This window comes from Paramisgurnus dabryanus, chromosome 21 (assembly GCF_030506205.2).
Source record: "Paramisgurnus dabryanus chromosome 21, PD_genome_1.1, whole genome shotgun sequence".
Lineage (NCBI taxonomy): Eukaryota > Metazoa > Chordata > Actinopteri > Cypriniformes > Cobitidae > Paramisgurnus > Paramisgurnus dabryanus.
In genome coordinates, this window is record NC_133357.1 from 7852571 (window position 1) to 7866671 (window position 14101).

The 14101-nt window shown below is 41.2% G+C and overlaps 1 protein-coding gene across 3 annotated transcripts; it reads left to right on the top strand.

Moving 5' to 3' along the window:
- Nucleotides 1-2991: 2991 nt before the first annotated feature.
- LOC135750322 (F-box only protein 41) lies at nt 2992-13976 on the top strand. 3 transcript variants are annotated; one of them, XR_010532690.1, is made up of 14 exons: nt 2992-3198; nt 3985-4729; nt 4796-4994; nt 5323-5387; nt 7444-7658; nt 7798-7925; nt 8695-8778; nt 10392-10507; nt 10623-10775; nt 10942-11037; nt 11109-11227; nt 11324-11482; nt 11529-11670; nt 12603-13976. XR_010532690.1 is itself a non-coding variant. In XM_065269115.1 (14 exons), exons 2-14 carry the CDS (start codon nt 4101-4103, stop codon nt 12660-12662), a joined length of 2139 nt encoding a protein of 712 aa, XP_065125187.1. In that variant the 5' UTR covers nt 2992-3198; nt 3985-4100; the 3' UTR covers nt 12663-13976. The 3 variants fall into 3 exon arrangements, 2 of the variants coding, with proteins under 2 accessions (XP_065125187.1, XP_065125188.1); XM_065269115.1 differs by having other exon boundaries at nt 11555-11670; XM_065269116.1 differs by having other exon boundaries at nt 2992-3194; nt 11555-11670.
- The last annotated feature ends 125 nt before the right edge of the window (nt 13977-14101 follow it).

Here is a 14101-nt window from a genome sequence, read left to right on the forward strand (position 1 = left end):
TTGCAGTAAGAATTATATTTTTATGCTTTTTATAAAAAAAAACTACATACAAAATGAGTGTGTAACCATGTCAGTATTAAGTCTTGTTCTTTAACAGTCTTGTTTCTCCTTTCTCAGGTAAACGTGTATGTGTATAATATACAATGCAGAATATCTATATGGCCATGTCCTTAAACGTCTTGTGATCCCAAATAGCTTGAACCCCGCTAATCGCTGCTTGCAGCTATATTTATTATTATTATTATTATTTTTCCGCCATAAAACGCGTCGCCCAGCACAAACCGTAAGTCGTAGAAACTTGCCACTTGGTCAACTGGTTGTATATTAGCAGGCTACTCAAATACAGTGAATCAGCCAAATCGGCCCATAGGTGGCGCTATAGCAATGCCCGACGCGTTGGGGCTCATAACTCCTAAACCGGACATCCTACACTCAAGTGTTTGGTATCATTGTAATCCCTGGCTCCAAACTTAAAAAATGTATATCTCCGATTTCATTTCCGGTATGCAAATTTTTTCGCTAATTTGCATAATATGCATTTCAAGCCAAACTGAACTAGTCCTAGGTTTTTCGCCCGATCGGAATCGTTCCAACGCAGGAGAAATCTGTGGAGTGAGTAGGTAAATAATTATCGAACAGAATGTGTAATTTCGCTTCAGTGTCACTAAGGGGCGCCAAAATTCAATACCGGAAGTAGACTATCTCCAGGAAAATGGCTATAACTCGTGAACGGTTAGAGATATCTTAACGCGGTTTGGTACACATGTGTATCAGCTCACTCCGGGGTCACAGGAAAAAATACGCGGATTTTGGCCACTAGGTGGCGCTATAATAAGCTTGAGGGTCGAAAATGGCTATCACTACACAACCGTAAGCCCGATACACTTCATATTTGGTATGGTGTGTCTTTGTGCAATGTACCATGAGGGTCTAGAAGGACATTGGCGTATCTGCAAAAACATGGCCGTCATCGGCCAATGAAGTGTGAGGGCTGATTTGACAGGGTTAACGAAGGTCGATCGGAACGACACTCACTGTGCTTGTTCGTGTACTGCTCCAGAAGGTCTGTAAGAATTATGGTGTCATTTCGCCACTAGGGGGCGTAATACCGTATTTCTGTGCCTGTATCACGTGACGTTTGACATACATACACAAACATGACATCATATGATAGATCGGTTCATGACGAAAAACTTTGCCTCTTGAAGCGTTGCTGTCAATCAAACGGTTCGTTAGTTATTGGCGATAACGTTCAAACCTACTTTTGCGAACTAGTCCTAGGTTTTTCATCCGATCTGAACCTAACGAAAGCTGATTGATTCTGTGGAGTGGGAATATGAATAATTATCGAAAAAAAGTTGAAATTTGTATTCAAACACGCAAGGAGTGGCCAAAAACCGAACTGGGCGGAGCTTAAAACATTTAAACGGCCATAACTCGAGAGGCGTTTGAGATATCATCATGGGGCTTGAATCATATGTGTAGGCCATCGGTCTAAGGTCGTGATATAAAAAGCTCGCCGATTGGACACTAGATGGCGCTATAACGGGGAAAATAGCACAAAATACTGTGATTATGCAATGGTTGCAGCTTTCACGCCTATAACTTTATCTGTGGTCAAGAGATTTTCATGGGAGTTGCTTTTTTTAGCATCCTGAATTGTTTCCGAGTCCTACGATACCAAGCATGCCAGATTTCACCTTACAGTTAGTTCTGCACAGGAAAAAAGTGCTTAAAAAACACGCGCGAATAACTCCGCGAGGGTTATTCCGATCGACTCGAAACGACCATAGGAAGAACATTGCATTACCTTCTGAACAAAAAAGTCTATTGGCGTTATGTTAAAATTTTCATCAGAAATGGCCGAAAATTACAAAAAACGAAAAATTACCCCAAAATTTGTCGTTTTTACACATAAATGGTTATACCTCCGCAACGAAATGTCATTTTTTCACCAGATTTGATACACTGATGTCTGAGCAGAGTCTGAGGCAATACCCAAAAAATAATATGCCTGCACCACTAGTTGGCCTCATAATTGAACAAAACCTTTGACATTGAGCGAGCCCAATGGTCTTACAACAGTTTTTTGACTAAACTGAAGTGTTTAGCCATGATACTAGTTAGATGTAACAAAGTCATGACCTGACGTTGCATGCACAATTTTGTCGTAGCGCCACCCTGCGCTTATTTGTTATTTTCACTTAGAAGTGAGTAGAGAGCGGAGAGATTTCACTGAATGAGAGCCGTTTTCTTGCTGATAACTAATGTATTTAAGGTTGTATCTTCACCAAACGTATGCGTAATGACATGGTACTCGGTAATTCTGATGGCAGTCAGGACCTGGGGGAACCTGCAGTTTCGGACGCATATTTTACACGCCTACAACTTTGGCTGCAGTCACCATATTTTCATGGGACTTTTTTCACAGGAGTCCTGAATTTTTGCAGAGTCCAACGATACCAAACATGCCCGGTTTTGCCTTGTGCTTAGTCCTGGGGTTATCATAACACAATTCATGAGGACATTAAATAAGTCAAGCATTATCTTTCCAGCTGTGTTTGCTGTTCACTGTAGGTCCTTGCGGTCTGCTGCGCTGCTGTGTTTGTTTCTTATGTACACGTGTGCAGTCTGTTTGCACCATTGCACCATACCACGACTCAATGGCCTTGTAGTTCAACTAAACACGGCCATTTCTGAATTGTATGTTACGTTATAAATCTGAAAAACTAATTCTCCTTAACAAATTATCCTCATAACGTCACATTAAGGACATTACATGTTTGTCTTATAGGTGCACCTGTGTGTAAGCATACATAGTCTGTATGATCCTTTTTTGACCATCTCTTTCATTTTCTGGAGCGAGGTGGTCTAACATTCATTGTGGCTGTGTACGGGTTTAACTGCTCAGCCTGGTAAGCGAAGTGTGAGGTTTTTGACGTTGCCTTAAAGCTCGAAACCCGGCAATTGCTGCTTGCAGCTATATTTATTTTTGCATTTCTTCATTACCACGCTTCGAGTTCTCTTTATTTTGTGGAGCCGGCAACGGGAGTGACGTCAGAGAGGCTGCTCGTGCATGCACAAGATCGACGGTTTCGAGTTTTCTTTACACAGTCGGAACAGACAGAGGCGGACAAGACGAAAACGCGTCGGATCAGAACCAGAACCCTGCAGGTTTTATTCAAGAAATGCGAGTCGGTAGGCTGCATGAAAACTTGATATTTACTCGAAATTTATGTTAACAACAGCTTGAACCATCAATCCATTATAACAACACTGATATATTAGGTGTCGTGGACTGTTCGTTATGATTATTTTGCATGATTTACGCGAGTTACTGGTTGGGTTGGGTCGCGTTCGACACATTCCGATACATCATCAGCTTCACAGATAATTGAGTCAGTCTGGATGTAAAGCTTATGTAAATTATCACTGCAACGCGTAAATGAAGCTTCAATCAGAGAGAATGAAATTATAAATCTTGCTTTTTCTTTATGAAGGGTATTAACAGATATAATAGTGTGCATTTTACCATCATTTTGTGTTTTACTGTGATCGTGGCTTTTGTCTTCATGATATTCATGCGGAAATAACACAGAGAGCGCGCGCAATGACTGTATTGCACGCACTCCATGGGAGCCTCATCTGGCAAATCTCTCTCTCTCTCTCTCTCTCTCTCTCTCTCTCTCTCTCTCTCTCTCTCTCTCTCTCTCTCTCTCTCTCTCTCTCTCTCTCTCTCTCTCTCTCTCTCTCTCTCTCTCTCTCTCTCTCTAGAATCTAATACATACCATACACCATATAGAGCAGACTGTGGCTTATAATGCTTAGTTTTCACACTATATTATCAGCGGACTAGCAGTAGAGTCGGCGAGTATCGCCTGGATCACCAGTATGATTTTCAGAAAAAAAAACACAAACTTTTAAATGTAGACCCAAATGTATATTATATAATTGTTGACTGTCCAATTGTCTCATGTTCTGCAGGTGCATGAGGTTCTATTAGACTGAAACCCTCCTGAAACACTTGTGATCTCGTAACCGTGTAATCATGAGGTCATCAAGGTGATCATGAGGTTTTCTAATGGGCGTCTGATTGCAGTATGTCAGCCAGCACAAAGTTGCCACTATGCTGCCCTACCTGTGGTGAGGTGTGCCCGTCACGAGGCCACACCTGCCCGACATTCTGTCTGACTCCACGACGGAGCTCTGAGGGTGGGCTGACGTTCCTGCACACCCAGCGAGAAGCAGCCACAGCAGGAAAGACGCTGGACCTCCTAGATGCCCTCAGTCTGGCAACCTCGGCAACCCATCCCCTCCAAAAGATCTTCATCCAGAGAGACACTCCGTCCGTCCTGACCACATCTCTCTCTCCGATACTGGCCGTCGCGGTCACCTCCGGAGAGGCAGAGGGGGACGCGGAAGGCGCCGTGACCCGGCTGGGCGTGCCGTGGATAGGTCGGCTGGCGCTGGAGGCCCGGCTTCAGCGGCTGGCACTGGAGGTGCAGGAGCAGGTGTCCCTCAGACTGGAGGCTCTGCAGGAGGAGGTGAAGAGGAGGAGCGTGGAGGTGAGGAGAGCGAGGAGAGACAGCGAGAGGATGGACAGAGAAAGGCGCGAAGCAGAAGAGAGAGCGGCACGACTCGAGCGTCAGGTGGACATCTCTGTAGAGATGCTGGCCAACCTCAGATATGAGCTGAGAGAAAGAGAAGAACAGCTTCAGCGCAAACACCAGTAAGTGTGTGTAGACGTGTGCGTCTGTGTCAAAGAAGGACATTAACACGCATGTGTGTGTTTTAGGGAGGTGTGTGAACTGGATCGGTTTGTACGGGACACGGCGCTCCGTGAGGCGAGCGCAAAGATTCGTCTGCAGCGTTTCATTGAAGATCTTCTGGAGAGAGCGGAGAATGCTGAGATTCAGCTGGAGAACATCCATCTACACGATGATGTCACTTCCTCTCACAGACACCTGGCAGGAAGCAGAGCATCGGGGTACCTGGTGAGAGTTAATCCAATTCTGCAAAGAGAGAGCTATCATGATTTCAGTGTTTATATTCTAACAAAAACACTTTTCAAGATAATCTCTGCATGACAAAAAGGTTTTTGGGCCTTGAATAGTTTTGAAAGCAGTGATTTGCTTGTTAGAGTTAACTCAGTAGAGAGCTATTGATTTTTCCATCTGTGTCCATTCTTCTACCTGCATCATCCTCTATATTAAATGAATTAGAAACTCTAATGCAAGTTTGTACATCTCTGTCAAGCCAACAAAATGAAACAATCCTCTGTCTATGGATTCACCTCAGATCTTTTTCTCTGTCTTCTTATAGAGGAGTAACAGTGTTTCTGGTCGAGTTTCTCAACTGTGTGATCACAGATCTTCTCCATGCTGCAGGTAAAATAGAAAGGATTCAGAATGGTGACGTGCAAACAGCTCAAAGAATTTTTTTTACTTATAATTGGAGGAAAGAAACATTACAAATGAGGGGTGGTATGATGTTATTATAATTAAATATCTATTCAGATTATGTAAAGAGCCTAAATCAAAGGAGAATTTGATGGGAAATGTTAAGCTCATTGTGAAATCTCTGGCTGTTGATTGCAGACTTATAAAGATTGTTGAGAAGAGTTTGAGTCTGAGACACATTCTGGGGCTCTTTTTAAAGGGCACCTATTATGCAAAATCCACTTTTACAAGATGTTTGGAAATAAATATGTGTTGGCAGTGTGTGACCGCAACCACCATACTAGGAATAAAATCCACCCACTTCTTATCGCCATTAAACCAAAGCAGTCTCGTTAGACTAGCTGTTTTGATTCTCTTGTTAATGTGATGTCACACTGATGAAGCCCCGCCCATTAGGGGTGTAATGATTAATCGTGTGTCCCATTAAAAATGCCTGTCTGAAATCGATTCTGAATCGCAGGCATTTGGTCAGAAGGAAGTCCTTATCAATCTAAAATCATTATGAGTCGGGGTCGTATAATGTGCATTTAAAAAAGCAACACTCGTTAAATAAAATCATTCAAAATATTCTTTATTATCATGAAAATACTTGAAACAATCTGAAGAACAGCGATATAAATATTCCTTTAGACAATTCCTGGAATAGCGTTTGTAATGCTACTTCTTCTGTGGCACAAAGGGAGTTTATGCACGAGAGCGCCCCCTGGCTTTGGGATGTGCCGGGATTTCACCGTAATTCATTCAAATTCATTCATTAATGTTGCGTTTACACCAGCCGCGGTAGGGGCGGCAAAAAACGCGCTATTCGCGCGTAGTTGGACGCTTGAACATTTGAGTTCACTCGCCTCATTTGCACGTGAAAGCCGCGCGTGAAAATCTAGTCATTTGAGAAATTCACGCGGAAATTCGTGGCATGGGAGGGGCTTCTGCGACTCCGCGAAGACTCCGCCACTCCGCTCGCTTCCTGTAATCACGTCACTACTACAGCAAGGTCCTGATTGGTTAACGCGGCACGGAAATCCGCTGAAGTTTTCAACTCGCGTGTTTCCCCCGGCAACGCTCAATTCGCATTCCGCGCCGCGCATAACGCACCGCAGGATAATAATCCGCGTGTAATCACGTCTTTGCATTTGCTTAACATGTAAATCACCCGCGCTTGCCGCCTCTACCGCGGCTGGTGTAAACGCAGCATAAGAAAACGCGCATTTGCACGGTTAATCGTTACACCCCTACCGCCCATGGCCACTGACTGACAGTCCTGCATTACCATAGTTTTCGCCCTCAGCGAGTTGTACGCTGTCCACCATATCTCAATAGTGAGATTCTCGTGATAATAGTGTCTCAGTCTGTATTCTTTTACCTGAGAGCGCTCACTGTCTCTTTTGATGAGGGAGGGCGGAGCTGTAGCTCATTTGCATTTAAAGGTACACACACAAAAACAGCTCCCACCCAAATAGGGGCATTTTTGACATCCTATAATAAATGATCTGTGAGGTATTTTGAGCTGAAATTTCACAGACACATTCTGGACACACCTGAGACTTACCGTACATTCACACGGGGTGTACGCGTTTACACTTCCTATTCACTTTGAATGGGTGACGTCATGCGTTGCTGAACTGAATTGTGTATCCGTCGGTGCCATGTCAGTGCGATTGCTTGTGGCAGAAGCTGAACATTTCTCAACTTTTTAAATGGGAACGCATGCATCAGCCAATCAGATCCCCTTATGCAAATAACCTAGGCAAAGCCAGCCAATTAAGTTTATGAAATACCGGAGCATGTGTTGCGGCCACTGTGATTGGCTGTTGGCCACGCTTCAGACAAGCCTTCTGTTAAGCGTTAATGCTTTCGCCCCGTGTTTATATTACATTTTGTAAAGACGGGCATGATAGGTGCCCTTTAAAGATAAACAGAAGTGTTTATTTGCTCTTAATATGAAACAAACAGAGATATTTAAGATGACTGAGAGGTCTTTCTGCAGGTGTGATATCAGGAGACCACGTACGCTGTCTGTAGGATCAGGAAGTTGTGACGGTCACTGGAGGGGTGAGCCGTGTGAACACATGTTGTGTCTGGGGGTTGAAGGATTGGATTCACCCTGGCTGATCCAACACACACACACAGATTCTGATGACGGCTCACTTTACACAACACAATCACAGGAGGACACTGAGTACAGGGCATATCGCAGAACAGGTATAACATACGCTTACTTCGCTTTTAAACTGAGATTTATTTATATTAATAAGTAACAGACTAACATTATTTTGTGTAGTAATGTGTGTCAGCTGTATCTCAGATTGACAGTAATTTGTTGTTATATATTTGTGTTCAGGTGGAGGTGTGTTGAGAAAGAAGAGATCCAGTCAATCACTTGTGTGTTCTGAGCGTCTGCGATTAAAAGCCGGATTGTTTTGTGTGTTTATGTATCTGGACACAAACTCTCTCCTCACTGCTGCACAGGTGTGTGTGTGTGTGTGTGTGTGTGTGTGTGTGTGTGTGTGTGTGTGTGTGTGTGTGTGTGTGTGTGTGTGTGTGTGTGTGTGTGTGTGTGTGTGTGTGTGTGTACCTGGTAATTATAGGAATACCAGTATTTTTGTGACCTTGTGGGGACATTTTGAGGCCCTTATGAGGAAACAGGCTTATAAATCAAACAGAATGATGTTTATTGAAAATCTAAGGTATCAGAAAGTTTTCTGTGATGGTTGGCGTTAGGGTTTGGTTAAGGGGAAGCCAATATAATGTACAGTTTGTACAGTAAAAAAATCCATTACGTTTATGGAAACCAAAATGTGTGTGTGTGTGTGTGTGTGTGTGTGTGTGTGTGTGTGTGTGTGTGTGTGTGTGTGTGTGTGTGTGTGTGTGTGTGTGTGTGTGTGTGTGTGTGTGTGTGTGTGTGTGTGTGTACCTGGTAATTATCACGTTGTGGGGACCAATTGTCCCCACAAAGATAGGAATACCAGTGTTTTTGTGACCTTGTGGGGACATTTTGATGTCCCCATGAGGAAACAAGCTTATAAATCAAACAAGATGATGTTTATTGAAAATCTAAGGTACAAGAAAGGTTTTTGTGATGGTTGGGGTTAGGGAATGGGGTAGGTAAGGGGAATAGAATATACAGTTTGTACAGTATAAAATGCATTACGTCTATGGAATGTCCCCACAAAACATGGAAACCAGAATGTGTGTGTGTGTGTGTGTGTGTGTGTGTGTGTGTGTGTGTGTGTTACAGGTGTGTAAGGACTGGTGTAGTGTTGCTCGACACCCTGCTGTCTGGACCAGAGTAACACTAGAGAATGCACGAGTTTCATCTAAGGCAAGACAACACACGCACAGTTTAATTATTTTATTTAAAATGACCAATACTAATTAAAACAACACAGCATTCAAATGTTCACAAAGAGCCTATTATTTTTCACCTGACAATCGAACAATGCAAATAGTCACAACGTCATAAATAAATAGGCTATGGAAAGAGGTGACATCGTCTTCTCCTAACATGCAGACTGCCAATGATTGCTGACACAGAATAATATCTGGCTATTTGCTTAGAGGTCTTTTTACTCGGTTCAGCAATCTGCAAGCCTCTGACGCATAATCCATGCACTTGGCCTAAACTACCAAAAATTAGGATGATCAGTTTTATCCACATGAACTATGAATGTTGTATATTTGTCCCTCATTGAATTGACAGATATTAGCTACACAAACAACTTCATCTTTATAGTACTAATAAATTCTCAATTATATAAAAAAACCACACACATAAAGCACACACATTAACAAAAGCAACCACTCTGGATCACACTGTCAGAGATTGAATCACACCAACAATCCTCAGGTTCAGTAAATGCACAACACTTAACTCTGCCTATAGAGGGCAGTATAACCGTTATAAAACCCTTCCCAAATTTAAGGATAACCCCCGTCTTTTTTAAGTGTGAGGCTGAAAAGGTGAAAATGATATTTGGGACTGCTTTTGTCTATACAGTTCACTATTGTAGCCAGGATTCACAATGAGGGTGGGCCCAGAGAAAATCAGGTGGGCTTACCCGAAAAAGCATCTGTTATCAAAATATACAAACACACAACTACACCAGCTTCAATATATCACCGTTTAATAAGAACAAAAGCCTGTCTGGGCCCTATTTTAACAATCTAAGCACAATGTGCAATAAACCAATAAGAGTCTCATCTCTCATCCTCTTTAAAAGCCAGTTGCGCTGGCGCCATCCTAGTTCCCTATTTTGGCAGAATTTGTAAACTAAAAAACTAAGCGAAGGAAGAAGACCACCAGTTTAAGAGTGATATTAAAAAATTGCATTGTTTTTATTTGTAATGAAAGTTTTATTTTTTCATATTAAAACCTTATTACAGCTAATCTTGGTATCGTTTTAAAGGAGACACTTAAAGCTTTATTGTTAAGTTTACTAACATTGACAAAAGTAAATCAAATAAAAAGTTTAAAAATAAACTTGACATTTTTAAAAATTGTTGTCATCAAATCATTCCTTTCTAAATAAAACCAGTTCTAAAATATGAAAACAACATTTTTAGAGCTTTCCATGGATATATAGTTTGTCAATATTATTTTAGGTTTCAAATGGAATAATAGTGTTTTAAATATGTAATCACAAATTGGGCCCACTTGTGGTCCTGTGACATTTTAGAAATTACTCTCACTACGTTATACTTTTCACAAAAAAAATAGACACTTAGAGCTTTCCAACAATGTATCATTTGTCAAAATTATTTTAGTTTTGGACTAAGATATTAACTGTTTAATAGTTAAGTACAAAATTTTGCACCACCCGTGTCAACCCCGTGTCAATATATATATATATATATATATATATATAAATAATAAACTCTAATAGTAATGCAGCACTTCTTAATGTAACTCTGTGTTTGTGGTGTGTTTTTGTGTAGTTTTTGTTAACCCTGTCTCAGTGGTGCTGTCAAACACAGTCTCTTGCTCTTCACAACCTAAAACCTCGCTCTCGCAACAAGAAAGAAAGCAAAGATGAATATTTAAAGACCACAAGGTAACACGCACACATATTACTTACACATACACTTATTCTGTAATTGTGACCAGTTTTATTTCTTGTTTAAAATAATTGTTTTGACACATAAGATGCTGAATGTTACTTTGTTCAGAGGCGGTCTGGAGGTGGGACTGGAGGCGGTGCTTAAGTCAGCAGGGCGGAGTCTCGTCACTCTGAGCATCTCCCATTGTCCCAACATTTTGACGGACAGGTCTCTGTGGCTCATCAGCTGTCACTGTAGATCACTGCAGTCCCTCACGTACAGGTGAGATAAACACTAACACACTAACACACATTTACACACAAATACTCCATTGGTATTCACAATGCAAAAGGTCATGGGTTTGATCCCAGCCAACACACATAGTCAAAAAATGGAAAGCTTTAATGTACTGCTAAATGTGTAATCGCTTGTGCTTTGGTTCTGGCAGAAGTGCATCAGATCCGGTGGGTCAGGAGGTGATTTGGGCTCTGGGTGCGGGATGTAGAGACATCACCACCCTGCGGATCGCACCGCTGCAACCGTGGTGAGAAATCATCTCATGAATCGTCTTAAGGTTCAGTGTTATGTCACGTCTGGTGATTTTGTCTTCGTCAGTTTGCAGCCCAATCGGTTCAGTAACCGTTGCTTGCAGACGATTGGTCGATGCTGGCCAAACCTGTGTAGGGTGGGTGTGGGCGGAGCCGGATGTGGTATCCAGGGATTGACCTCTTTGGGTGAGTGACTCACATGATGCTTGAGACAAGAGAGGATCAGAGTAATAAACGTTGAATTATAGATGTACAGTATGTGTTTTATGTTTTCATGTGCAGTGAGAAACTGTGTGAATCTGTGTGAGCTGGAATTGAATCATATGAATGAACTGAACCAGGAGGGGGCGGCAGAGATCTGCAAAGATGGACTACAACAACTTCACACCTTGACCTTCATCTCAACGCCCATCACTGCTAAAGCAATACTGCACTTTAAAAGTGAGACACACATGCTCAAGTTGTTGAATGATTTTAATTAATCTAGTAATAAAATTTTGTGTCTGTGTGCAGGTGTTTGTGTGAATCTGAAGAGGATTGTGGTACGGTTGAGTATAGCAGATTATTTTGAGGATGTAGATAATGAAGAAGCTCAGAGGCTGTTTGAAGAAATCATCTGTAACTTACAGGTAAATTACTTCAGTTCATTTAAAGGGCCCCTATTATGCCCATTATTACAAGATGTAATATAAGTCTCAGGTGTGCCCAGAAATTGTCTGTAAAGTTTTAGCTCAAAATACCCCACAGATCATTTATTATAGCATCTGCAAAATGACCCTATTTGGGTGGGAGCAATAACGCACTGTTTTCGTGTCTATACCTTTAAATGCAAATGAGCTACTGCCCTCACTCCTTTACCAAAAGAGACAGTGAGCGCTTTCGCTTAAAAATAGATATTTAGCAGCAATAGCGCTGCAATGTGCTAACAAGCTCATTTCGAAAAGGATTTGGGTAAAATTAACCAGTCATGCAGGGTTCACACCAGACGCAGTAGAGGCGGCAAGCGGGAGGTAGGTAGGCGCGGATGGCGCTTTCCGTGCGAATTGAGCGTTGCTGCGGGAAACGTGCGAGTTGAAAAATCTGAACTTCGGTGGAATTACGTGTCATGTTAACCAATCAGGACCTTGCTGTAGTAGTGACGTGATTACAGGAGGCAAGCGGAGTCTCAGTGGAGTTGCAGAAGCCCCTCCCATGATGCAAATATCCGCGTCAATGTCTCAAACGGCTAGAATTTCATGCTTGGCTTTCACTCGCGAATGAAGCGACTAGCGAGTAAACTCAAATGTGTCAAATTACGTGTGAATAGCGCGTTTTTGTCGCCTCTACTGCGGCTGGTGTGAATGCACCATTAGTCCCTGGCTGTGGGCGGAGCTTTATCAGTGTGACATCACATTAACAACAGCATCAAAACAGGATGTCTTTATTTTATTCATTGTAGGGTTGTTGTGTTTACACATTATGCACTTTTATGTCCAAACACACTGGATTTTGCATGATAGGTGCCCTTTAAAATCTCATTTGATAAAAGTAAATCTGTGTTTACTGTGTTTTATTTCGTCAGTGTTTGAGAAAGAGAGCTGCCCTGGCTGATGTCCTGCACATCAAGGTGGACAAACCCTGATAATGACATCTGATCTGTCGGTGTTAGTTCACCACATTGACAATCTAATGCACACATAAACACACATAGATGCACAGAAACAATAGAAGCACTTTTTTAATATTAAGTGTTTTGTGATAGTGAACAGATGCACAATTACAGCACATTATCTTCCTCAGGTCCTTTGTTTATAAATTTAGGTTTACGTGTAGACTAGAGATGTAATACGGTGTATTTAAAGTTGTAGAGATGTTGCAATAACTATATAAACACATGTTTTCCCTCAGTACAGTTTTTACAAACACGCACACACACACACGCACACACACATATGTGTGTCTTCCATCAGTTGTTGATGGCTTTAGAATAACCTGACACATCAGATCTGTAAAAACAGGAATTTCTGTTATGATATATAAATGTGTTTTTAACTGCTAAGACCATTATTGCTATTGTTGTTTTTTAAGCATTTGCACTATATCCTAATATTTTGGTTTGTAGCTTTCTTGGTTCCAATAACAGCACTGGAGTATCAGTTATTTCTGTAAGACAAATTGTGGGAGATGCCAAAGTTTAATATTTAGCATTTTGTTTAATCCAGATTGAAAGATTTTGCTCATCAATGATTGGCTGACCTTCTGTGGACCAAAGCGATTCTTAATAATCCAAATAATAATCTCTAAAACATCCTTAAACTGGATGCCTCCTCCAAAAAACCTTTTAGTCAATCTGTCTCTCTGACCTTTGAAATGTGTCTCAGAGCGCTTATGATCGATGCAGTTATGCAGTACATTTAGATGGCATTTAAACTGTCATATTAATAAAACAAATGTTTAATTGTCTGAAATGAGAGACAATTATTAAAATGTCAATCTTCGGTGGAGGTGAATCCTGCATTACACCATAATATCATCACACAACAGCGGTGCTAAATGCTTTAGAGCATAAAAACTCTTGCACTTTTCACTTTACATTTTATTTTCATCTACCTTAATAGCTTCATTATAATGCCAATGTCATATCAAAGAAAAGCATTTTTGTTTTTTAATAAGAAGCACATTAAAAACAGTGTAGATGTTAAGCAATATGTGTTGACTCTCTAGTATCTTTTGTGTGTTGTAGAGAGAAGACAAATGCACACATGTGAGGCTCATAAACTCTGTACAGTGCTTATTAAAGTAAATGACAACTCAAACAAATGAGACGATGACCAACAGATGTGAGATATCCAGGTCAATATTACCTCATTTATGAAAAACCTTTATCAATGGTGCATATCCAAGATCTGATGTACTGTACTGAAATAATAAATGGCACTGAACATAATAAAATAAGATTAAATGCATTTTGTGTTTTTGTCATTTTTATGGAGTAACATATTAACAAGGAGAAAAATTACCCGAAACACAGAGCTTCACATTTCTGTAAGTAACATGGCCAAGATAAAAAGATAACAAAAT